Raw genomic sequence first — 26,806 nt, forward strand, 5'->3', positions numbered from 1 at the left:
TGATAACACCCAGCAAGTGCTCTATTTGCATCATTTGAAAGAGACCAGATTCTAGACTAGAAAAGGTGACACCCAAGGGTGGACATGTATGTATAAACATGGGAGCACATATGGCCATACAGTACTCCTTCAGGTCCACAGCACTGGAGAACCTCTGAGATTACCAGCCATTAGCTACTAAATGGAAAAATACACGTCACTGATAGCTGGCCCCTGAGACAAAGAGGATGTGCCCATTTCAGACTTTTGCCCCAATTATTACCAGCTAGTAATGGTGGCACAAGGCACATCCTCTAAGTCAAGGCTGCAAGAGATTATTTCCTCTTTTGGAAAGATGGCCTTCTTTATCATGCCCCATCTGCCCACTTGTGTATTCGGGTTCAGAAAAATTCTACATGAAGTGTTTCTGAAAACTACAAAGTTAGAATGCATATAAATGTGATCGGGGCTCATAACTCACCATGAGCCCAGACCCAAGGAGGCTCAGAGGTGTGGGGTCCCCTGAAAATGGCCCAGCAAGAAGCCAGACTCAGTACTCACCATTTAAGAAGTCGCGCTGTGTTTCTAAGACTTGATTGATGTCCTGCACCCAGGCCTGCTGGATATCGGCGTTGGCGGCTTGCAGGACGACCCTCTCCGAAGTCTCCCTGTTCATGAGTGCAAACTTGCAGGGGTCATTGTCCACGTTCTCCTCCAGGACCAAGTAATTCATCTGGAAGAAACCAAGGTGATCTGTTCCATACTAAGCAGTTTAAAAAAATCAACAACATATTACAGTTCCTCAAAGTTTTTATTTCAGGAAATGTTTCTAAAAATGTGCCCTGAATCTAATAGCTTAAATACTTTGGTTTCTGTCTTTGAGTGAACGACATGATCTTGGAGAACTTGCAGGATCATGTTAGAGACTGGCACCGAGCCTGTCACTTTTTCCCACGGATAACCAACCTTCAATCCCAAAGGTTACTAGGCCGAAAGATCTTCAATGTTCTGGATCCTCACTCATGCCAGTGTCTCTGTCTTAGGGAAGTGGCTCCCCCAGTGTGACTCTTCTTTGCCCCTTCTCATCCCCACCTGGATCCTCACCTTGATGCTCCTTTTGAACATGTAGCCTGGGGTGAGGGATCCCTTCCTGAGCAGTTCACTGAAGATGACAATTTGCTCAAAGAGGAACACACGCCTCTCCTTGGTCCGCGACTGCATGCCGGCATCCAGCTCAATCACGTAGAATGTATCCTGCTGCAGCAGCTTGCCCTGAGCGGTCAGGGTGCCCTGACGGAAAGAAGGACTGGGGTGAAGTAAGTGAAAGACAGGGAGGTGACCACAACCCTCTAGGTCACAGAACCTCCCTCTGTGGGGACATGGACAACAGACCTGACAGCAAAAGCCTCAGGCTCTAGTAAGAGACTGAATCAGGGCCCACCCAGACATCTAGGGCAGACTGTGGCCACCTTCCCGTTCACACAGGGCCCTGGAGGGAAGGGAAAGAAAGCTACGGAACCATTAAGAAGCAGCTCCAGGAAAACACCAGAAAGAAGGTAAAATTATTAGCTAAAAAGATGTTTGGGAATTATGCTGGCCCTTCTTTTTTATTAAAAGGAGAACAGAAAGTAGATGATGCTGGAGCTGGAAGTGGCCTTTCTGTCCTCGGAGCTCTGAGAGGTGTGCCTGCCTGGCCCTTGCAGCCAGGACCTGGGGTGCTAGCTATGAACCTAGAACCAACCTGGGGCCAAGGGAAGTGATGGAGGCCGGACCACAAAAAGAAATCAGATGAGTCAGGCTCCTCTCTTCTATTATTTCAGGATGGGGAAATTCTGAGGTCTTAGTCTCCTGCTACAGATCAGCAGGTACAGTTGAGATACTATCGACAGGTGCCTATATTTCAATGCCTCCAGTTGCCAGATCACTTGACACTCAGGGTAGGAGGTGGAGCCTATCTGGTTTGCCAGGTCTAACCAGATTTTCAGAAACATTGTCACATCTTCAAAGGGAATATGGCCTAACCCAGCAAGTCTTCACGGATGCTATTGCTTTTTCTACTGTTGTGCAACAAGAAGACACTGGCATCTGAGATAGTGGTCAGAGGGCTTCCTCTGAACTGTACTCTCAGGTGACAACTTTTGCCCTTTAGCGCAAATGTGGGCTATTCTCTGTATGTGACGCCTTGTTCCAAACATTACCCAACACACAGGCCATTTTCCTTTCATGTTCCCGAGAAACGCTGGCCCTCTGCTTGGATTGTGGTTCCTTACTGTCAAGGTCAGCAGCCAAACAGGCTTATCTCTACCCTGGTCCAAAGTTAATATTAAGCCAGTGACCAGCCCTAAAAGCTCTATTAATGTTACATAAGAGCCTGACCCATGAGTTATAGCCCTGTCAATGCCAAAGGGAAAGCTAGAGGATTTAAAAGGGAGAGAATCTAAGGGAAGGGGCTAACTTCTCCCTGAGCCAAAGCCACGGACTTCAGAAGGAATGGAAGTACGTTCATGGTCCTTCCCAATTAGCTGAAGGAATGCAAAGCATATTCTCTAGGGCTTGATGAAAAAAGGAGATGGTGGTGCTCGATTTAAAAGAGAAAATAATTCCACCCTCCTGTGTGTGGCCTTCTGTGGACACACGAATATGCACAACACAGTTCCTGTGAAGTCTGACTTGGGTCAGAAGGTACATCAGATGCTGTTCCTCCTGTCAGTGGTCAGTTCCTCCAGAGACCAAGAGAAAGCCAAGTCAGACTCCTGCTCAGAAAAACACAGGGACATCAAGGATGAAGAGCAAAAGGAATTACTTTTGTTCAGAATAGGCTCAGATCTGGCATAATTCCAAGGGAACAGGTACAACGTCATGTAGCATGACTAAAGAAACACTGTGTGAGAACTCGGGGTGAATTTCTGCTGCATGACCCTGCTTCTCGAATGCCTCATGTCTACTGTGGAGAACAAGAACCTGTGAAAAAATGAACAGCAGAAAGGACCCTCCACATAGTTCCTGGTCACAACAAATCAATGGAAATCAGACAGGGACACCAGGATGGGCGGCAAGGGCAAAAAGGACAGAAGAATTTGGCTCAAGACCATCATGAATCCAACTCATTAACCCAAACCTGAATATAGCATTTCCTAACTTTACTTGTATACCAGTCTGCCTTATGTCTATTTTATTCTAGTTTAGCCAGAGGAAAAAAATGAATAATGAAATCTTGCAGGATTACTGGGAAACAGGATTAGAAGATCCACATCTTTCTCTAAAGGGCTCAACAACAACTAAGCACCAGTCAATAACTGCATCAGTTCCAGTTTTATCGTATTAATATTTAAAACAGATTATGTTTAGTTAGAAGTTTGGATATAAATTAATAACAGCCACTTATTAAGTTTAAACCAGGAAAGTCAATTTGCTCTTCTAAGGTTCACTGTTATGGGTTGAATTGAATCCCCTCTCCAATTTGGATGTTGAAGTCTTAACCCCCAGCACCTCAGATGCGACCTTATCAAAAGACAGAGCCTTTACAAAGGGAATCAAGTTAAAGAGAGGTCATTATGGTGAGCCTTAATCAAACATGATCGGTGTCTTTATAAAAAGGGGAAATTTGGACACAGAGAGATGTACAGAAGGAAGGCGATGTGAAGATACAGGAAGAATGCCATGTGAACATGAAGACGGCCATCTACAAGCCAAGGAGGGAGGCCTGGACAGACCCTCTCCTCACAGCACTCAGAAGGAACCACCCTTGCCTACACTTTGATCTCGGACTTCTGACTTCTGAAAATGTGAGATGATAACATTTCTGTTGTTTAAGCCACCCAGTCTGTGGTACTTTGCTATAGCAGCCCTAGCACACTAGCATATTCGTTGAAATGCAAACCCTGGGTACATCTAGCTGTTTCTCCCAAGACCTGATTCTTCTTGTCAAAGAATAGACATGTGCACTGTGATGTTTTAGAGCTTTAAACATTCATTTAGCTAAAAAGCCAGCCACTATGTAGACCTGTTTACTAGAACCACCCTCTCCAAAAAAAAGTGTTCCATTTTCCCTCTGGTTCTACTCTCGTCACGTAGTCCTGCTCTCCCTCACATTCCCGGCATTTCTCAAGCAAGCAAGGAAAGGGAAGAGGTCACTGGCAGGTCCATAGCTATAAAGAATTTGGGGTCTTTCCAAGCCCCTTGCAATCCTGACTGCAGCCTGGTTGACTTCCTCTGGCTGCCCTATCACTGGAGGTCCTAAATAGGTGCACCTTCCAGGCCTGTGACCCGGAGGGGCCCGGGCACCAGGGCAAACGTGGTGAGGGAGAGAGGCAGAGAACATGCGCACAGGACTTCAAAGGGGAGCCTGGGCTCCTGCTGCCCTGAAGGGAGAGGGCTAAGAAGCCTTCTTAAGGGCTCACCTCAAAGCCCTGCAGGCGCCCCAGATTCATCATGTCGTTGCAGCGTTTTGGAACAAGGCACATTAACTCCACTGCTTTCTGTGGGAAAGAACAACCAGTCAGGACAGGGAGCAGCACTCGGGTCGGGGGCTCGGCAGTTCCACGCTGGAAGCCAGGGGCCTCCTGGGGGCTCCTTGATCCTAGGAAAGGACACTGGTCCCTGCTGTCCACTTCAGAGGAGGGAGGGCTTTCCTGTTCTAAGTTGGGGGCTGTTGGTCATCCGTGCAGGGGCTCCACGTGAATCAGTGACCACACGTGGGGAGGATGCTACCAGCCCACCCTTTTCCTAACCTTCCCACTTCTGTTTGTCCATTTGCTTTCCTTCGTGCATTTTCTTTTTTCTCTTTGTGGCTCCCTGGCTGCCGAAGCAACAGCTTAGCTTCGCTTGTGAAATACTAGAGGTTTTAACCTAAAATAACCTGCCAGAATGGTCTGTAACCTCTCTGGCTTAAAATAATCCCCATGGTGACATTGTCTCTAAGGACTTCACTTAGGGAGTAATCCTCGGGGACGGGGGAGGGAGTGAAAATGGAATAATTTATATGTCAGCCTCAAATAGTACCTGGATTCATGGATAAAGCTGCACAATGAAACACCCGATCTCTGCAGGATGTTAGAGGGTCCAAATACCACCCTTTCGCACCACATGTCACCGGGAGCCACAAGGAGAACATGAGCGGGGCTAAGCTCTGGTCTGGCCCAGGACCGGATTCTCAAAAAACGTTCAATGTGCTCCTTAATACTCGCCACTCCACATCCTGCTGGGCAGCTGTCTGCAAGGGGCTCTTGCTGTCTGAGAGGAGCCAGCCTGGACTCTCCATCCTCCAGAGCCAATCTTTCCCCTTCAGGGGCAGACATCCAATACTGTCCCATAAGAACCACCAGCATTACAAGCAGAAAACTCACCTCGATATCAGAACACTCCAAACCAGCCTTCTCGCTGTATCTCAGGAAGTCCTAGCAAGTGGGGGAAGCAGGGAGAGTGAAACCAGTTAGGAAAATAGAGCCCTATAAAAAATGTAGCATCGTAAAAACCAAGATGACACCCAGGAGACTTTCCTTCCCCACAGAGATGGCAATGCTTTGTAGTAGCTGAGATATGAAGCTGTGAGTCATGGTGGATGTCATCACACAGAGAAAACCCCCGGAATATTCAAAGATTCAAAGCTACGGGAAAAGGGCGGGAGGGGTGAAGGGGAGAGAAAGTGTGAGAATAGGGACAAAAGGGGAATGACGACAAGAAGGAAAGGGACAAAGGACTGTCAAATCTCTCATTTGCTTCATATTTCTGTAAGACAAGTCAAACTAAATGATTTAAAAAAGTAAAAAAATGATCAAGTTTTAGGTTTTACTCATCTAAGGTTCCTAGGGCTTTGCCTTTCCTTTTCTTTCTCTGTGTATTCTACTCTGATTTTATGCTCTTATTATTTTTTAGCTTTTAAAGGTACCAAGTCAGTCAGTGATGGCAACAAAGTAAGAAAGTGATTTGGAAAAAAGAAAATCAAATAACCACCAACCTTAAGGAAGGAACAACAGGCATGCAATTTATTCAGGGGGAAAGCTGACACAAATAACCAGCCGGTAAAAGGTAAAAACCCACACATGCCCCCAACTAGTTCACAGGCAAAGTGTAGTGGAGACAGAACCTCGAGCTGACCCGCTCCCTAACTCAGAGCCTGATGAAGACCCTGCTCTGGCCCGGAGCGGGGCTCACAGCCCTCTTACCTTGAGGAGCAGCTGATATTTTGTTATTCTCTGAATGGGCTTGATAAGGAAGTCGCTAAGTGTCAGCCTTTGATTTATCTCCTGTTTCACCTCCTGGAACACAAGGGAGCTACATTAGGGGAAGAGGAACCAAAGGATTGGGGTGCTCTGGATAGGGCTTCAAAGGCAAGGACGGCTGGTCTTCATGTTTGCCAATAAAGGTTTAGAATCTTCAAACCACGCAATGGGTAGAACTGCCTACACAATAGCTCATTTTGTTATTAACGACAAAGCACACCTCACCATCACCTTCTTACCTACCAAGCTCTGTCACACTCTGTGTCCTTACCCCAGCCCCAGGGACAAGCTGGCATGGGTGTTCTGTTCTCTCTCCCACTCCACGGCCACGTCAGAAATGAAGGGCTTCCCCGGGGACACCACAAGCCTACGCGCTGGGCCCTCAACTCAGACCTGCAAACACTCAGGCAAGGGCTCTTTCCAGGTGATGGTGTTGCCTCTCCTCCAGCAAAATAAACACCTCCAGGTTGCGGCAGAACCAACACTTTGAGGTGCCTGCCGGGCCTCGGGGAACGGGAGCAGAGGCTACGTACAAGGTGCTGTGAGCACCTCCGGGAGGAGGGTCCTCAGCAAGCAGCCTCCAGGCCCGGTGAGGAAGAGCGTGGGCGCAGCGGGCTCCGGGGTCACGGAAGGAGGACCGGAGCTTCTGCAGCGGGCTCTGCGTTACAGAGTCGTTCTCCCAGCGGGGGCTCTAAAAGCGGAGAGGAGCTGACAAGAACTTAGCCAAGAAGCTAACGGCTCTGTTGAGGCAGCCCTCCCTGTCCTGAGGGATGGACAGTGCCGTGAGGGGGCCACGCGCGGATGGATGGCGGCCGGTGTTTGTGAATGGGGCGGTCCCGGCCTGAGCGTCTTGCCCACACCGTGGTCCAGCCAAACCCGAGCAGCTTACTTCAAAGTAGGCGTCGTACTCAGCGACGATGTACTCGGAGCGCGGCTTATTCTGGCAGTACCACACGTAGATGTGCAGCTTCCGCTCCTGCAAAGGCAGAGGGAAAGGCGCTCAGGCAGCTGTGCCTGGCGCTCCACCTCAGAGTGCTAAGCTGGTCTACGGGCGGAGAGACAAAGGACAAAGATGTGGCCCATGCTCTGGGGGCGCACCAAGGAGGCTAAATATCAAGGACAGAAGAGTAAAACACAGTGGGCAAGAGCCCATCTTCCAAACTGCCAGGAAAGAGAGAAAAAACCCCAACAGCTCAGAGAGGGATGAGAAGGGAGAGCAGGGGATGGAAGGGACAGTAAAATGCATGCAAGTGAGCCTGGTGGGAGGGGGAGCGGAGGGGCCGCGGGGCAACACTCACGTATTTAATAAAGAGCTGTGCCAGTCTGTCTTGCTCCTGGATACATTTTTCCAGTTCACCCAGGAAAACACTATAAAAGGATGGAGAGAAGAGAAGGAAGGCACATTCTTCAGAACTGTATCATTTCTCAATGGTGAGATGAACGACACAAGACTCCCCCCAAACCCCACCCCTAAGGTCAGACACAGGGGGAGGACAGGAGAGTCCTGGATTCCAAGACCCCCTGATCCTCAGGGCAACGTAGCACTTACTCCTTATGCCAATCATAAATCTGGTGAATATTTCCAAACACGATTTTATCCTTTCCTCGCATGTCCTCAGGGACACCCTTTTCTTCTATTCTCTTCATGAAGCCCTGCGGGGCGGAGGCAATGGTGAGTAAAGCATTTTCACGAGGAGGCTTTCTGGGCCGAGCCCCACCCTGCAGCCCCGTGGAAGCACCCCCCTGCGTGTGAGGAGGAGGGCAAGGGCTTCTGTGGTTTCTCCGCACTCAACCAGGACTTCACCCTTGTGCAGAGGGACAGACAAAACTTCCGTGAAGTTCTGAGTCCCTTTCTTTGTCTCCAGCCCCCGTAAGAAAGCAGGACAAAGAAGAAATAGTTGCCTGTTCTTCTCCCATCTCCCAATCCAATTAATTACATCTTTAAAGGCTTAAAACTAGATGTGTTTGACCTAGAAATAAGTCTTAATATGTGAATACTTTAGATTCTGTAAAGTGCTATCATATAGAATCTTATCTCAGTTTTAAAATCAGGCTCTGAGGTTGTACCAGCATTTATCCCCATCGAAAGATGAGAAAGCCAGTGCATGGGGAATTATGTGACTTGTCTGTCACACCACTGATGTCTGACTTCCCTGGACCTCGGTCTGAAGATTCCCAAGCCTTCCACTTCCAGGCTGGACTGCTTATGGAGGCTGCTACACCGCTAGCTGCCCCCATCCCACCTTGGAAAAGAGGATACCTTTCCCCAAGTTAGAATTCAAGTCTTCTATATGCCAGGTTAGTCTGTGTATCCAAGGCTCAGGACAGGTAAATACGAACCCCTAAATCAGCAGACTGCATAGGATGGGGGCTTACAGACCCAATGTAAGGAACCAGCAGGTGATTCAGATATCAGGCGTTCACTTTTTAGACTTCACATCCTGTCGTTTAAGATGACTAACAGCAGGGCTCTAAGGCATCTAAATTATCCATTTACTTTCTTAGACTTTTTCCTCCAAGTGTCTAAATCCCCCTAAAGTAAACCCCTATGGAGAGAGCTGTTTTATTTACTATCAAGTTGACTTTTAACTGTGGACCTGCCAATCTTGCCTTATTGGTGGTTTTTTCTTTGCCCTCTTGGTAGCAAACTAGGGAAACATAGAAGCCCCAAGGTTTCACTAAGAGTGACCTGCTTGACTTGCTTAGTGCCCATGGTGGCTCATAACTGTGAAGAATATATGTCTGTATATTATTATATTTATGCTTATATATATATATATATATATATATTTATATATTTATAACTAGTATATATATTGGTTAGATACCAATGAAAAGCTCTGGAGACAATAACTTGGTCACCTAAAACAAGGTGAAATGGATTCAGGTCTAACTAAGAGGCTGCAACATTTGGGGCCCTACCCTCCTCTAAATCTCTTATAATATTTCAAGGGGAAAAGAAAAAAACTTACCTACATATTCTATTTGATCTACTACCATTTTTAGTTTCATCTCTACAAATACCCAGGGAGAGTAAAATACATACTGTCAAGTTAAATCACCATGGGGCCGGGACTTCCCTGGTGGCGCAGTGGTTAAGAATCCTCCTGCCAATGCAGGGGACATGGGTTCGATCCCTGGTCCAGGAAGATCCCACATGCCGCGGAGCAACTAAGCCCGTGTGCCACAACTACTGAGCCTGTGCTCTGGAGCCCACAAGCCACAACTACTGAGCCCACAAGCCACAACTACTGAAGCCCGCGCGCCTAGAGCCCGTGCTCTACAACAAGAGAAGCCACCGCAATGAGAAGCCCGCACACCGCAATGAAGAGCAGCCCCCGCTCGCCGCAACTAGAGAAAGCCCACGCGCAGCAACAAAGACCCGATGCAGCCAAAAAGTAAATAAAAATAAATAAACAAATAAACAAAACAAAACAAAACAAAAACACCACAGGGCCCAGGTAGGGTCCAATATGCCACTGGTTGGGTGACCACAGACCCGCCCTGAGCCATGTACTCACCTCTACCACAATCCCCAGATCCTTGACATAGTCTTTCTCTGTCTGTACCAGTTCATTCAGGACAAACCTGAGCAGGAGATTAAGAACAGTGAGGGTTCCTCTTCACTGTGAAGCAAGAAATCTTCACACTGAAGTTCACAGGAAAGTTACTTTGGCGTCTCTATGACAAGACCACCCAAACCCACGCTGGGCACCCTGGGGGAGGTGCTGGCTGGTGCCCTCTGGATGAGAGGCCCCCGCTACTGAAGAGCTGAGGGCACGGGGGCTGAGAAGGCTTTCCCAGATGGCAGCAACAGCCAGAAGAACAATGCTTACAACCCAGCATCTGTCTTCCTATTCCTTATGTTTCCTCCTCCCTCACCTATAACTGAATAGTTGTACAGACACAAGGCAGAAGGAATAACAGTCACTTGGGCAAAACTGAGTTATGAAAGCTTCGAAGCCAAGGGATCAGCATGAGGCTTTTCCTCCTTCATGTCAGCTCTGTTCTTTGCTTAACAAGAAGAGAAAGACATTTGTCTGATAAGCAACCTTTGGGCCTCAGAGACACTGTCATCAAGTGAAGTGTTTGAGATACAGAAGCTACAATTATTCAGATAGGCGTCCCTGGTAACTGGCCTGCAAAAATCCCCCATCAAGGCCAGAAAGATTCCCTAATCACCCCTTTCAATGTGGCCACATCCCCATCCCCACCAGATGTGGGATTTAATCACTACGAGGACATTTACTTTCTTGTGAATGATTTCTTCCTCTTAGAACATTTGCTTTTGTGCCAGTTGCTTCATCTGGCTTTTCTCAAGCTTATGAGAAGGTAAGTACCGTAAGCCCTAGTTTATGCAGATGGAAATACTGAGGCAGTATCGCCCAAGATGACAACGTGAGAAGCAGAGCTGGGATTTGAACCCAGTTGTACAAGAGTCCAAAGTCTCTGCTCTTTCACTGTCGCCCGCTGCCTGGTTAAACTACTCAGACTGGCTCTATGGAGTCCCTGAGGCGTCAAACCCAAACACTTCTTTCTTCCTGTCCAGACAGTAAAGAGCTGGACATAAAACACGTATGGCTGTGCCCAGGGGCAGGGTAGATGTATGCAGCTTAATGGAGTCTGATTTGTATTATCTAAGTTTGAAAGAGTTTAGCCTGGAGCCATACAACTGCATTTTTGACCCGAGTGGCAGAAGGGATCAAGTTCTAGGATGTCAAAGAGGGGCCCCAGCCCAAGGGTAGTAGCCGTTCTGAACCCAGGAAGCAATTCCTCTGAAATTCTTGTCCATACAGCACAGAGAAGCCACCGAATCCCCAGGCCTAGAGCCTCAGGGCGATGGGGAACACAGGCTTCTTTATCAGCATGCCCAGCACTTCCAACCAGCTCCCTCTCTCTGATACACACAATTATGCGTTTCAGGCCACAGGAAGGAACTGGCAAGGCCAAATAAAAGCATTTAAATGTATCTTTAGCATGGTCCAAGTCACCACTTGGAAGAAAGTGGTAGAAGAAAAACCACAGGAAAGTTAGAGTGGGAATTTGGGGCTAGAAGGGCCTTCTGGAGATGAAGTCCAGCTCTCCGCCTCTGGGTGGTACTTCTATGCTAAGCTACCTGCTGACATTGAAGGGTATCCTGGGCTTTCCAGCCTCTAGGGAAGAGGATTAGACTAGGTTCTGCCAGTGGACCTAGCATCTCCTCCCTTGAAGAGCTGATGAAAAACACTTGGAGAGATAATGACACATTAAAAGACATTCTGAAAAGGTACATAAAAGATTTATGCTACATGCATCTCAAGGCAGTACACAATCAATTGCCAAATAAACTGAACTGACAATAAAGCAATTTTTTTCATGTTCAGTTCTTATGAGTAAAGGTTATTTACAAAGTAAATGTTATTCTTTGGTCCTACTAAACTGCTTCCAGATCAGACCTACTTCTGACGTCTATCCTTCACAATGGTAGGGAATGGCTGGTCTTCCACAGAAAATCTCTTACAGCCTTTGCATTGGCTGTTGCCTGTGTCGAGAATACTTTTCCTCCATAGCTAAAGGCTAGTTCCTTACCTGCTTCTGGTCTTTGCGCAGACCGCTTTGGTCAGAACCATTTAAAGCCGCAACATGGCCTCATCTATACTCCCGATCTCCCTGACCATTTTTTCTTTTTTCCAGCTTCTAACATACTACATGATTTATTTTAAATTTTGTTTATTGTACGATTTCTCCCATTAGAATGTAAACGTGTCACGAGAGCATGGACTTTTCTTTTGTTGTTATTGTTTGTTTTATTCACTGCTGTACGCCAAGCACTTGGTACATAACAGGTGCTCAACAAATATTTGTTGAATAAATGAGTGGCTAAAACTTGAAGACAATTAAGTCCATTCTTGGCTTTTTTCTTCTCCTGGACAAATAACTGTCTGTTTACATCTTCTCTCCATGGAGCTCTCATTAAACCTTTGGAGGGCTTACTGGATTGAGTCTCAATTCTCTATCCCCACCCCCAGCCTCCAGCTTCACATGGTGTTTACAATGAGACACCTACACATCCTCTCTTTCATCGTGACCATAAAGTATAGCAGAATAAGGGCAATATACAGTAAAAGGAATGACTCATTCTGATACCTGGATTTTCGGGACACTGCAGGATGTGGAAATATGTGGAGGAGGGTGAGAGAGTGAGAAGAGGGGGAAGAAATGAGTGAATTGGGTAAAAGAGGCAACAATCCTTTGCCTGTTGGAGCAAAATTAGACAATAACATGTCTGGAAGCAAGACAATGACTTAAATGACTGTTCATAGGCCCTTTTACAAGAGTAGAGATAAGCTTTGCCAAGGAACACCTGTTACCTTAAAGGTTACCTCCCTAATATAAGCTTTCACCTTCCTGATATAAGTTTTGCTTTGGCTTGACAAGACTGGAACATCAGCTCCAACCCTGCCGCATCTATGTAAAAACTGAAAAGCTAAGGAGAAGCAGCTTTGTACAAGTCCTAAGAAACTTCCCTTTGGAGATGGTATTTCTTTACCTCTATTCTATTCTTGGGGTTCCCCTGAGCACCCATAAAGTTAAGGGGGTAAATATGGAACCACAGCGCTTACATGACACTTGCTCATTTCCATTAGGACGTGACACCCCTGCTCTGGGGCCAGGCCCTAGCTATGATGTTTCCTTGGTAACAGTTATAAATGGTCACTTCGTCTATCTGCGGGCAACAGAAGGACCTGGCCTCCTTTATTTTTGCTAATCTTCATGTCTATGACGAGGCTAAAGGAGTGACGAGTTCGAGGCAGAAGGGCAGGCTAATTAGCAACAGGGCGGGACCTTTTCCGCCTGCCTATCCCACTCTCACTGTGCTTACCGTCTCTCACACATCAAGCTATGTGCAAGACTCATCAGCAGCTCTGTGTGCAACACAGAGTGAAACCCTAAACAACAAAACTGAAGTTTCGGAGGGATTGCGGTTTTGCAGTAATGGTGTTGCTATCTTCTTGATCAAATCAAGTAATAGAAGATTGACTTCACATCACGGTAGATAACTCAAACCTTGCAAAACATATGGGTTCTTGTGAAATGGACTGCAACGTGAATTGTATTTACCCCTAACCATTCGAAAAGTAAAGAGGTTCTCTTGGAACTCAGTCCACAGTGAAATAAGTCAGACAGAGAAAGACAAATACTGTATGATATCACTTATATGTGGAATCTAAAAAATAAAAAAAACTAGTGAATATAACAAAAAGGAAACAGACTCACAGATATAGAGAACAAACTAGTGGTTACCAGTGGGGAGAGGGAAGGGGGAGGGGCAAGATAGTAGTAGGGGATTAAGAAGTACAAACTATTATGTGTAAAATAAATAAGCAAGGATATATTGTATAGCACAGGGAAATATAGCCAATATTTTATAACAACTATAAATGAAGTATAACGTTTAAAGTTTGTGAATCACTATGTTGTACACCTGTAACTTATGTAATATTGTACATCAACTGTATCTCAATTAAAAAAAATTGGGCTTAAGAAAAAAACCCCAAAAAACAAATATTACTCTATAAAAAAATTTTTTTTTAATAAATAAAACCGCTGGAGAAGGGGCGGAGCTAGAACCCAGCCTGGTAGCCCAACAGCTCCCTTTTCCTATACGTTACTTTCCTACATCCGGGGAAACGTTTCCTCAGATGAAACTCCATCAGACTTTCTAACATGGAGTCTTTGATATGGGGCCACAGTAATGGTCCCATAGTTCCCTGACCTTGGTTGTTTTGTTTTTTATCAGCATGTTTTAAATTTCTAACAGACTTGGTTATAACCACACTGTCAGTAATAGCCCTTATCTTACAGAAAATATTTCAGCTGAAAATCCTTAAAGTCAGTGCCAAATAGCTCATTGTTGATCAATGTCACACTGTATAGACCGGTCACCTTTACTTAGAACGAATGGTGCCAATGGAAACACAGTGTGGGGAATCCTTAATTCTCCCCAAACTTCACAGGACCCCGTCCCTTGTCCATTGCACACACTTGCACCAGGCTGGAGTCTGGGGAAGCACTTACATCCTGCCTCTCAGGGCCTTGGCTTTCTGTTCTTCTTCCAGGTTTCTAGGAGGTGTGGGTGGGGTCATGCCCTCATTCAGGCAGCCTGTGGGGTCCTTCAAGCTCCCCCGGTACGAGCCGCCTTCCAGACTCTGAAAAGAGAAGAATGAATAGCCTTAGAGAAGTGTACGTGGGAAAGTGGTCTGGAAGTCCTTGTGTCTCCCCAGCCCAGCCACAGCCAACTTGGTGGATCAGTAACCAAGGCTGTCCTCACCGAACTTCAGTGAAGCACCAGGAGGCCAGAGACTCCCATCTTCCTGCAGCAGGGAGCCCAGAGCCGCCACCTTCTCAGGCAATTAGGATGTACTTGGTGTCAGGGGCCGCCAATTTCCCAGACATAATGAACACCATCAAAGTGACTGATCTCTGGGTAAGAGCTCCAGAGGTAAAGCTAATCATTCCAATTCTACACCAAATAAGCAGTGAGGAAAGAAAATCCTCACTCGTAGGACCACCAAATGTGAATTGACAAGGGGAGGGCAGTGATAGGAGAATTTCAGTAAAATCATGATTGTTAAATCAGCTACGATTTTCTTTGAAGAGGCCAATGAAATGTAGATAAGAAGAGGTAAACAGACTTAGCCTTTTCTAAAAACATCTTTGCTAAGGTTATTTACCAAGGGCTTTCTTTCATTTATTAATCCCTTTCATCTCTTTTAATTAAGTTGCTGCAGGACAAAGAAACAAGTTAAAGAGGCACTTCCCTGGTGGCGCAGTGGTTAAGAATCCGCCTGCCAATGCAGGAGACACGGGTTTGAGCCCTGGGCCGGGAAGATGTCACATGCTGTGGAGCAACTAAGCCCACGTGCCACAACTACTGAGCCTGTGCTCTAGAGCCTGTGAGCCACAACCAGTGAGCCTGCATGCCACGACTACTGAAGCCCGATCGCTCTAGGGCCTGTGCTTCCCAACAAGAGAAGTCACCGCAATGAGAAGCCTGCGCACCGCAATGAAGAGTAGCCCCGGCTCGCCACAACTAGAGAAAGCCCGTGTGCAGCCACAAAGACCCAACGTACCCAAAAATAAATAAATAAAATAAATAAATTTTAAAAAAAAGAAAGAAAAGAAACAAGTTAAAGGGATTAATATGTTACTCTTGAAAGAGCTAAGGGTAAAGGATTCTAATCCTAGATCTGCCAGTCCCTGGATGATTTTAAGTGAGACAGATAAAATTGTTCCATGTTTCAGTTTTTCTCAGTTTTCATGTTGGGTCTCTCCTTTCTCCAGATTTTTAAGGAAAAGTCAGAGACTATAGGTGTACAAGCCCTTGAACAATTTAAAATGCTCTACAGTGGTGGGTTTCCCTCACTGCCCCCATGGATGGAAGTATTAACAATAAGGATGCTAAAAGATGGGGTCAATCTTAACATTTTTATAAGTGCTGTAGAAGAAAGAGCACGCAGCTTAGCATTTCATTATGCAAACTGGCAGAAAACATGTGGATAAACAATAAGACTGGAGACCAAGGTCAAGGTGGGCAAATGGAAAACAAATATGGGAGAGTAATCCAAACTATCCACACAAAACGACTGTCTACTACAGGCACTGTTGTAGGAAAAGGAAAGGCTTTACTTTAGCAGTCTTTGAAAACATCAGCCCTAAGGTTAAAGTCACAAAGATCAAGAAGTGCCCCCAAAGGTAGTAGGAACAAAAGGCTTCAGCATGGTCTTAAACAACCCACACTTGGAGTATCTGTCATAAACTCACTTAGCTGCTGTATTTCAACACAGGCTGAATAGAGGCAGGAAAAGTCCAGGTAAACAAAACAAAAAGTGAATGAGGTGACCAGTGGGCCATTATATGAGAACAGGTGGGGATTACTAGAATTGGAGGCTGAAAAACTTAAAGCTGAGATGTCAACCTTCTTTTCCCCCACTCCATCCCCAAATCAATGGCCTGTGCCAAGGGCCAAACATGAATGTGTTACCAACACTAGAAGCCAGCATTAAGAGGACAGGGTCTTCAAGCCTGAGAGAGAGAGTTTCTTTTAACTTGACATGAAGGTAGCTCACAGAACAAGTAATCAACCATGGAAGTTGTCATCCAGAGAAGCAGCCTAGGCTAAAAATATAGAAAGGTCAAGAAGAGTTTAGCTAAATTTATAGATTCAGGATCTGTAACCAGTTATTAAGGAAATGAGTGTTTGGTGCTGAGGTTTGACAAGCCACTGGACAGACAGGCTTTCCAATGACATGTGACATGTCCCCTGGTGCCACCACCAGAGACAGGCTCCCCAGACAGATGGACCCAGCTGGTGACTGATCCAATTACATGCCTTTTACTTCCCCTCCCACTGTCCCCACTGTCCTGTTCTAGTCTTTGTTCTGTAGCTTGTTGGCTGGCAGGGTGCTGGCTGCAAGGCATGGGAAACAGGCTTACATCTCTGCTACAAGGCCCTTCCATGGACCATCCATCTTGGCGTGGTCCACTCTCAACTCTTCTACAGAATGAAGGACATCTGAGGAGTCCAAAGTGTCACACAGGGAGATATGTTCCATCTCCTCTTGCCCGACCTGTTATATGAGCAAAGAAGCCCAAGTTATCTCTGGGGAAGGACTCTCTGGGATGGAGTTGAGGAAGGCAGAGGCAGTGAGAGAGGAAGAAGAGGGAAATATAGGGTTTGGCTAAGCTGTATGTTAGCTGTCTCAAATAATGGCATTGACTATAAATACTTATACTAATTCAAGAGTGATTCCTTCTGAGAACCTGGCTACCTGTGCTAGAGTTGGGATACGAGGTCCCAGCCAAGGGCAACTATGGGTGATCTGCAATTGTCTGTGCTGCTCCTTGGGGGACATGGGAAGTGATGGCTGGTTGATGAGTGGTGGGCTGTGCTGCCCAGAGAGGACTTCTGCCCTGTCTGGTGCTCAGGGCCACAGTAGTCTCAGCAGACAAAGGAAAAGGTGTGCAAAGGAGGAAGCAACAAATGTTGCAAATGGGTGCTCCACATAGCTGGTGCCATGTCAGGGAACAGAAATGCAAATAGGATTCAAAAAAGAAGATTAAATATGGAGGGAGGCTATTGCCACAATAAAAATGAACACATTTCCTGTCAGCTCGATCTTGGACCACATACCCATAAAATGCCCTTCCTCTGGTCTCCTATACGCACCCTTTACACACCCCCTGAACAGCATTTATTACACAGTGTTATGACTGATTTGTTTGTACTTAAGCAAATATTTATTGTGCTTCTACTATGTGCTGAATATTTACAAAGTGCTGGAGAAATGAAGATGGATAAGACATGGTTCCCTGCCCACCAAAATCTAAGCTACAATGGGCATTCTTCTAGGTAAGAGGGGTACTATGGGGAGGATGAAAAAAAGGAGCAGGCAGCTCTATCATGGGATAGGGAGGGATGGGTAAGGCTTAATGGAAGAGACAATGCTTGAACTGAGTACTGAGAAATGGAAAGGATTTCATTGGATACACCAGTGGAAGGATGATCCAGGCAGGAGGAGCACTATGACTAAAGGATCAAGTTGAGAAACTACACAGGGCAGCCTGAGAAGCTGAAGGCCACCTGGTATAGGTAGGATACAGAGTGTGAAGTAGGGGGAGAGAGGGATTAGCAAGTAACTGTGTGTTATGTGAGTTGGGGGGAGTGGGTACTAGGGAAAGAAGAAGTAAGGAGTGAAATAGACAACGCTGGAGAAGGATGCAGAGATCAGATCATCAGAAGGCTTGTGTGTAGCATATAATCTGCAAAAAACCCAAATCACTATGCTGAGCACCTGAAACTAACACAAGATTGTAAATCAACTATATTTCAATTAAAAAAAAAAAGTAGTGACTTTACCTTCGAAGACCAATGATGGGAGAATTTTAAGCAGGAAAGTAACATGATTGGATTTAAGTTTTAGAAAGATCAGTCTTAATGCTTCTAAGAGCTTTTCATGACCTGGGAGTATGTATCTGATACGACAATAAAGGAAAACAGGACTTAAGTTTCATATACTCTATGATTAACTACATTATTTTAAAAATATCTAAATTTCAACACTGACTCTGTCTAGATGATGATATTATGAGATATAATTTGTGTTTAAACTCTTGTCATTTTCCAATTTTTCTTGAATGAGCATATAATGCTTTTATGACAGAAAAGAACTATTAAAAGTTTTTTTAAAAAGGAAACACGAAAGAAAAGCAAGATTCCTCCAGCAGTCATGTGAAGAGACGTCAGGCTGAAATCAGGGAGGAAATGGTTGCAACAGTCCAGGCAGGAGAGGATTTTTGAGCATCAACCCTTGACTGTGAGCTCCATTAAGGAAGGTTCTGTGCTGGCAGGACTGGCACATAGTAGGACTCCAGGAATTTATTGAATGAAACTCAAAGAGTTTTATATGAAACTTTTATATGAAACCTCTCGGTCAAAGCTCATCGGATAAAACAACAGTCAGGGAGCTGATCCAGCACCACCTACCACAACCAACCCCTTAGCTGTCCCACCGTTTTACACAAATTATAAATTATACTCATTTATACAAATTAGTATGAAATCTCTTGACAAAAAGTATTAGATCTTAGTCATTCCCAGGCAACTTGGGGGTAAGGGTAGGGAAGATATTTCATAGTAGAAAAACTGAAATCTGGATTTTCCAGGCAAATGACATTACAGGTTTGTGACTTCGGGTTAAAATTTTTTGTTGGATATCTAAGCTATTCCATTTTAACAAGCTCAGGAATCTTTTCCACAGAGGGATGCCAGAGGAACTCAGTTCCTGAAAGCATACATCTACATATTGGATATGATAGGGGGTCATTATTTCCTCCCGTCTGGAAAATGAACTTCTGTTAACTCTACTTTACCTTTGACAGAGCAAGCTGATTCATCTAAAGGAGAGCAAAACACCCACACAAATGCAGCCTTGCCCTAGCCACGTTCTGTGGCCCACAGGTTGACCCAGGGAGGTGAATGCTATCAAAGTAGGAGAACCAGAGGGCAGGAAGTCTTGCTGAAGCAGGTAGGACTAATTCTCAGGATGCCAGGCCAGCAGGTAGACTGAACAAGACCTCAGTCCTGGCCAGTCCCTTCCCTAAAGATTTTCAGGATTTTCAGCCAAGGGTCTGCGAGTGCCATCCTGAGCCCAGTAAACTACTGTGATGTGCCACCTGAGGACCAGAGCTCAGGGAGGAGGCTTTCTTTTTAGGGGCCTAAACATTCATCTCAGGCAGGTGATGGAATCCTGGGCTGTTTAGAAACACACTAGATTCCCATATGGCCAGGAATCTCTTGCTTCTCAAACTTGAGGAATAAAGCCAAATTACATAGATTGCTAAGCTATTACCCTGCTACATTCACCCAACCAGGATCTACTGACTGACAAATACTGTGTCCCTGTGTTCAGGGTGTGACTACAGAAGATAAAGTATGACTGGTTCCCTTTCCCTGCTCTTCACAATGCAAAGAGCTAAGAGATAACATTTGTGGGATGCTCACTTATCAGTTTACAAAGTGCATTCACACCTGACTCAGTCTTCAACCTAACTCTCTTGAGATAAGATTCAGGTGGACAGAATCATTGTTGATAAGTGAGATAAAAGAGAGGCCCAAGTAGATGAAGTAACTTGCCCAGGGCTACGCAATAAGTAGCAGAGGCAGGACTAACACCTAGGTCTTCTGATTCTTTATACACTCAGCACCACAGACGCCAGTCTCTATGTCTAGGAAAAGCTTTATTAAAAATCACACGGGAAAAGCAGGGGGAGCCTTAGTCCTGGCTTAGAGTTAAAGACAATACCTTTAATACAAAACCCAGAAAAAGTATTTGAGCTCTCTTTGGGGGGAGGTGGGTGGGCATGTTCTCTTGGCAAACAAAAGCACTGATTAAAGACCAAGGCTGGCAGGTGAGACCTCAGAAGTATCCATTAATACCCAGAGGGACTCGCCAAAGGAGTTTCCAGGGGTCTTCGGGGTTTTATCTGCACTGCAGGTGAGTGGGGAACCGCTGTCCTGGTTGCCTAACAGCAGCTTTCCAGCAGGAGAGATCACAACTGCTGGAGGCCACAGCCTTGGCACAGTCATGACCACGTGACCATACAGCACCAAGGGCAGCTTTGGGACTCAGGGACACAAGGGATCTTATGGCTTCTGGGTGGAGCCAGGGGTGCCAAATGATTTCTATTTTTTTTTTTTTTTCTGACAAAGCAAGAGACTTTATTGGAAAGGTGCACCCAGGCAGAGAGCAGCAGGGTAAGGGAACGCAGGAGAACTGCTCCGTCACGTGACTTGAAGTCTCAGGTTTTATGGTAATGGGATTAGTTTTCGGGTTGTTTCTGGCCAAGCATTTTGACTCAGGGTCCTTCCTGGAAATGATTTCTAACTACAGCATTTAATGCCATCTCTTGAGCAACCAAAATAGAAATCAGAAAGAATCTAAGCCCTAGATATAAAAGTCCAAGTATGCCAGAGGCTCCTGTAGTATTTCCAGATTCTGTAAATTGGGAAGGACCTTATTAGTTCTTCTTATACTGAACTAATTTCCACCCACAGGTTCTGCCCTCTGGAGCAAGCAAGAGTGAGACCAGCCCTTCTTTTCCACAGCAGTGCTCAATTATTAGAAGACAGTTCTCGTGTGTCTTCTCTCTCCTAACTTCTTCTCCCCATTCTTAACCCCAGTTTCTGCAACTCTCCATCAAATGACATGGACCACATGGTATTGGTTTCCTCCTCCAGGGAGGACCCTTCCACTGAGTTCAAGAGCATTTTAGAATGCCAAGTTCAGAACCCGATACATGACTCCACACAACTCATGACAGGCATGGTCTGAAGAGCTTTGAGTACAATGGGGCTATTACGCCCCTGGATCTGTACGTTGTACTTTCATTAACCCAGCCTATGACCACACTGGCTATTCTGGCAGCTGGAACACTCTTGTACTTACAGTCAAATAAAAACTCCAGAACTTTTACAGGCTCTAGATCTTATCCTCTTCTAAGCTAGAGAGCTCATGAGAAATAGGTATACCAGTCTCCAGGGTGAAGACGTAACTCCGTATTCTCAAACGCAGCTGAGGAAACAACCAACTACTGGTGCTCTGTCACTACACCACAGTGGGTACGTATTGAGATGGGAGGAAAGAGAAAGTAGAGGAAAGGAGAAAGGACTGAATTTTGGTTAGAAGATTCTGAGAAATCAGACTACTGCTCTTGCATTCCTTTCCATGACATACGCTTGGTTTTATATGTTTGGCCAAAGAAATCTCCATAATTCTGGGTTCACTGCAGGTCCTCAAGAAGTAGCGAGTGGTGGAAGAAAAAGTTAAAGCCCTTATTATGGTAAAATCACCACCGAAAGGCCATTCATCCAATAGCCATTTGTAAAGAGCCTGTTACAGGGCCGATCAGCTCCAGCGTTATCCTACACTCCCTCTACTCTGGGACATTTGCTCTAATGGGACTTCTCAACACCTGTACTCACATGTTTAACACCTGACCCATGGATCACACAAACTAGAGGCCCATTGAGGTGCCCAACAGTAGCAGTAGGTGAGCAGTAGCAGGAGGAAAGTGGTAATCCAAAACATGAAAAATACAGACTTTTAGAAACAAGTGTTTACTGATGTAAACACTTCCCTGGGCTGGTCAGGGAAGCTCTTGTGGAGACATGAGATCTGAGTGGGACCTTGAGGGGCTGTTATACTTTAGACAAGCAAAACTAAGAAGGAGAACATTCTAGAGAATTGGGGTGGTTTGAACAGAAACTTGGGGGGAAGGAAAACCAAATGCATGTTTGGGGACAGTGAAGAAAATAATTTAGCTGGAGCCGAGTTCATCACCCAGAATAATACATGGATGTTGGGAAGGTAAGTTGGAGAATAGGCTGCAGAACATTAGACTACTAGGTAAGTGTGGACTTTATGGGCCAGGGATTTCCAAACTTTGATTATATACTTCAATTAGTAAACACAATTTTGGTCATGCACTCCCCAAACATGTAATTTATTTATAAATTATATTTCTGTACTCCTGTATTACCCTTACGTACATAATAAAACATACACAAAACCATTTTAAAATGATGAGTTAAAGAGATTCTAATATTTTGTTCCAGCACCTCAAAAAACCATCTTGTGTACTTCGAGTCTCCCCCACATCGGAGACCATCGTCGTGTAGGCAAGAGGGAGACAGGGAGCCCTCACCGAGGAGGGAGCCAATCGTGGGAGCCAGAGGCCGGAGGCAGATGGTGGGGAGAAGGATTAAGCAGTGGCTACTCTGGACATGAGGTCAGGGCCCATGCTCAGGTGGTGAAAGAGAAAATGCAAAAAAAAGGGATGGTTTTTTAAGGAAAAAAAAATTTAATGGTTATTTGCAGAATGAAGAGGGTATATGGGTCAGTGTGGAGAGGGATGGAGAGGTATGAGGAGTGGTCAGGGAGATGGGCTTCGAGAAGTCAACGCAGCGCCCATGAGAGCACTCAACTCCCTGCCATGGGACAGGGAAAGATGGCAGGAAAAGGCATGACCTTCAGGAGTTTGACACTAGCACTAAAAATACCAGCTAACTTTTTTTTTTTTTTAATTAGTAAGAAACATTAGAAAGAAAAGAGGACGGTCATATGTGTGAAATTTCATTGGTCCTCTATAAGCTAGGATATTTGAAAAGAGAGTTACTGTAATCAAAATTATGATCAGGCAGCTTTCCCTAGAGAGTATCCATCATTTTCAAGTGGAGAAGGGTTTAAATGGTGCTGATGGACAGGACTGCCCAACAGAAGTCTGGCAGAAGCACAGACATTTATCCTAATGAGAGCTGCAGGAAAAACCAGATGAGTGACATGGATGAGAGCAAAGGAAAGGAAAATGCTTCAGATTGTCATCCTGTAGTGATACACTCAAATGTAAAAATATGGGAGGAGAGGAACAGCCCTATTCAAATGAGCTATCCAAAAAGGAGCTCCTTCACCAGCATGATGCCAAAACCCTGAAAGAGCTCAGACTCATAACCCTTCCCTCTAATGGTCTGATTTGTCCAGGAGACAGTCACAAGCTAGACCAGTTTTCACTGACGTGCGTTCACGATGGGGATATGCACCATCTCCCTTAATTTCTTGTGATGACGTGTCCACACACTTTTGCCCATTCCCCTTTTATCAGCAACCTCCTTTTGCAAGACTTTGCAAGCTAGAAGACTATCTGAGGTCCCCGAATAAAATTACCCAGTGCTTTCAAAGATCCAATCCATGTTCTGTGTCTCGGCAGCAAAGTTAGCTTCAGGGCTAACCAGATACACATCAGCCACTGTCCAGAGGCCATTGCCCCGTAGGCCAGTGGACCAGGCTTATAAGGAGGCTATGTTGTCTTGGATACTTTTCACCTGTTATCAATGTCACAATCCCAAAAGGACCTGTTAATTGCCCATGCTCATTCCCAAACAAAGCCAAAAAGGACTTTGGGGTGCAGCTTTTTAGAAACCATCACTAGCTGGAAACAATCCTACAGGAGGAATGCGGACAGGTGCAAAGGAGAACATGGCGGACAGAGGTCAGGCCCGGGTAGCCGCACGGAGGCGAAACACGCAGAACTGCCTCCAGGACCCGCACTTACCAGCTTGCTTTTGACCAACTGTTCTATTGCACTGACAAGGTCTGCAGCAGTAGGTACTTCAGTGGAAGCCTGCCGGGCTGCTAGCAAAGAGGAGGACTGCAAGACATTGAGCAGCAAAGGAAAAGCAGATTAGCGAGGAATGAGGAATAGCAATTAGGCAGCAACACAGCAAGTCCAAAGCTTCAGGCAGGCAAGGGAGGCAAAGCTCTCTGTTTAGAGGGAAGAGATGACAGAGGGAGATGGAGGTAGTGTGGGTGTGGGGCAGCGAAGCAGGGGTGGGACGAAGCTCTTTTTAGTCAGACCTCTTGAGGAGCTGAGGGGAGGGGTCACTGAGCTCCCAGGAGGCCAACAGGGAAGGGCTGCACCCACTGACAGCACGGGGGGAGGGGGCAGACAGGATTCTGGCCCCTACAGGGCTGCCCACTGCTGTTCCAGGAAATGAGGGTCAATAAACCTAGCCTCGAGTGTGTCCAAAGAAGAGAAACTGTCCTTACTTTACTTAGATGTAGATCTTCAACACAGATTGTCACCATGTGTCAAGCAGAAATGCTAGGAGCAGGGCACTTGGAGACCAGAAACCGCCTCCCCATTCTCTCTCTCTCTCTCTCTCTCTCTCACACACACACACACACACACACACATACACACACACACACACACGCACGCACTCCTCCACAAACACTGCTGTTTCTGGTAAGGCCCCCGAACTGAAACACTAGGGAAGTAATAAAGGGCTTTAGCAGGACTTGTGCTTCTCATGCTGGAGCAACCAGGCACTACCCTGTTCACAGTGAAAGGAGGCTCAAGCCCAGGGCCTTCCTCCTTCCCTCACACCAGCAATAAGGACTGGTCCACGGGACTGTTTGGTCAACGCTTTGGGCATTCCTGTTCACTGAGGGACAGTGTTTTGTTTTGTTTCTTTTTCTTCCTACTCCTACTTGAGAAGAAATTGGGAGAGAAACGGTTGACCCTGTGTAAGCTTTAACCCACCCCGTGCTTCAAAGCAGAGGACAATGGAGTTCCCAGGGCCCAGGACGCATGGGCACAGTGACCGTGGGAGTAGAAAGTTGGACATCCTGGCCAGGCTCTGGCTTCAAGTCTGTCCCTTAAGTTATGGGGAAGAATTTCTAAAAGGAAGCTTCTTGTTATCTAATCTACGACTTACTTTAGGTAAGTCTTTGCTTCTGAAATGGGCTAAAAAAAAAATCAAATGAATGTAATTAAGAGAGAGCAAGACTCTTTTCCTCTCCTGGGGAAAGCAGGAAAAGAACTTAAATTTCTTTGGAAATCCAAGTTATCTACTTTTTGATCTAGTAATCCTACCTCTGGGAACTTATTCCAAGGACAGAAGTCAAAAGAACAAATGCTGTATGTACCAAGTGATCTGTAGCAGTATTACCCAGAGTAGCAAAAATTGGAAACAATCCAGGATATCCCCAAACAGGCTGGTCAAGCAAATTACAATATATCACATAAGTGAAATACTCCTCAGTTATTAAAATTATAGTTATGAAGGTAAAATTAATAAGATTTTAGGAAATATTAAACATCATTAATATTTAATTTATAAATATTAAAAATATAAAACAATGAACACATCATATGCCTAGTATAATTATAAAAATAAAACATACATGCATATGAACAAATAGAAGGAAACAGAATTAAAGTAATTGCACAACACTAGAATGGGTGAACTTTTAGAAATTCCTTTTACACCACTGTAAAAATTATTTTAATGAATCCCAACTCCATTTGCTAGAAATTCTGAAGCTCATCCCACTCCAAAATATTCCAGAAAAAACAGATGTTCAGAAACCAAACAGCAGGACTGAGGAGGTTCATGTGTCTAAAAAGGCGCTCATACCGCCTGCCCAAATCCTGGCTAAGAAAAGGGCTACACAAATGTCTGGGGGTAAGTCCGCATTCTCAGTTAAAAATTATCCAGGAACAACATAACATCCTTTCCCCAAAACAAACCATGCTTGAGGGACATCGAGGGGGAGGGTTCGTGACCTCTTCTTATCTTATGTAAGCTGGCACTTCCATGAGAAGGGCGGTGTGGGACGGCAGATAATGTGACCTGAGTGCCCTGTTCCCCACACACACTATCACTGTTTCTAGAACATTTTACAATAGGCCTCTGGGAACACAGCAGGTTGGTTCTCGTTCCCACCTCAAGGCGAAGCACAGGCATTTCTGCCTCTGGGGATCCAGGATGGGCATCATGCCATGCTTCCTCTACTTCTCTTCCCAACAGTCCAGAGACAGAGCCTTAGGAGGGGCCGTAACTGGGTGAATCACAGAGGGGGCAGCGACCACATCTTAGTCATGGACCTGTTCCTGGAAAATGTCCCTCTAGCTTAGCCCAGAGGAAGACCTCAACTAATGTCTGGGGGCCACCGATCCAAACTGCAAAGCAGAGAGACTTCAAACAAGACCTGGGATATCACCAGAAACACTGAAGCAACTGCATCAGTACTTCCTGAACTGTATCCTGGGTGGCGTTGTGAAGGTTTGCTCCCGGCCCGTGCATGCTGGGCCCACCACCTCGGAAGGGGCTGCTGACTGCAGGGCAGAGCACTGGAGAGCACGAGGAGGCCCCAGGGGGACGGCTAACCACCAGCAGCAGCACCATAAAACGACACTCGGGAAAGCAAATGGGAAGGACAATCAAAAACTGAAACCACCACCTCAGCCTCCAGATCCTCCAGGACAGCGACGCTGAGAGAAGCAAGAGACACACAATGAAGTGACAGCACAGTTAGGAAGGCCGGTGACGGAGCACACGACGAGAGCAGGGACCTACCCGAGCCTCAGCTCAGTACCAGGAAGCACATTCAACCTGAGCCTCGGATCCAGAACCATCGGGATGAGGACCCTGCGCTCAGAGGCTTGGTGGACATTCACATTTCAGACACCAGAGAGTCTCTGCAGGCCAGTGAGCCAGAGAATTT

At 45.8% G+C, this 26,806-nt stretch overlaps 1 protein-coding gene across 3 annotated transcripts in view; it reads right to left on the reverse strand.

Moving 5' to 3' along the window:
• LOC132490794 (kalirin-like) overlaps positions 1-26,806 on the reverse strand; it is a 110,222-nt gene that overhangs the window by 41,041 nt on the left and 42,375 nt on the right. For 2 of the 3 annotated variants that reach the window (XM_060099430.1, XM_060099429.1), the window contains exons 4-13: positions 14,259-14,389; positions 9,722-9,788; positions 7,750-7,853; positions 7,499-7,568; positions 7,090-7,176; positions 6,144-6,236; positions 5,325-5,375; positions 4,380-4,457; positions 1,084-1,269; positions 541-712 (exon numbers count right to left, since the gene is read on the reverse strand). In XM_060099430.1, coding sequence (XP_059955413.1) covers positions 541-712; positions 1,084-1,269; positions 4,380-4,457; positions 5,325-5,375; positions 6,144-6,236; positions 7,090-7,176; positions 7,499-7,568; positions 7,750-7,853; positions 9,722-9,788; positions 14,259-14,389 — 1,039 coding nt within the window. Of the gene's footprint in view, positions 1-540; positions 713-1,083; positions 1,270-4,379; positions 4,458-5,324; positions 5,376-6,143; positions 6,237-7,089; positions 7,177-7,498; positions 7,569-7,749; positions 7,854-9,721; positions 9,789-14,258; positions 14,390-23,849; positions 23,946-26,806 lie in introns of all 3 variants that reach the window. The other variant, XM_060099428.1, reaches the window with a different exon arrangement.

The sequence above is a fragment of the Mesoplodon densirostris genome, chromosome 5 (genome assembly GCF_025265405.1).
Source record: "Mesoplodon densirostris isolate mMesDen1 chromosome 5, mMesDen1 primary haplotype, whole genome shotgun sequence".
NCBI lineage: Eukaryota > Metazoa > Chordata > Mammalia > Artiodactyla > Ziphiidae > Mesoplodon > Mesoplodon densirostris.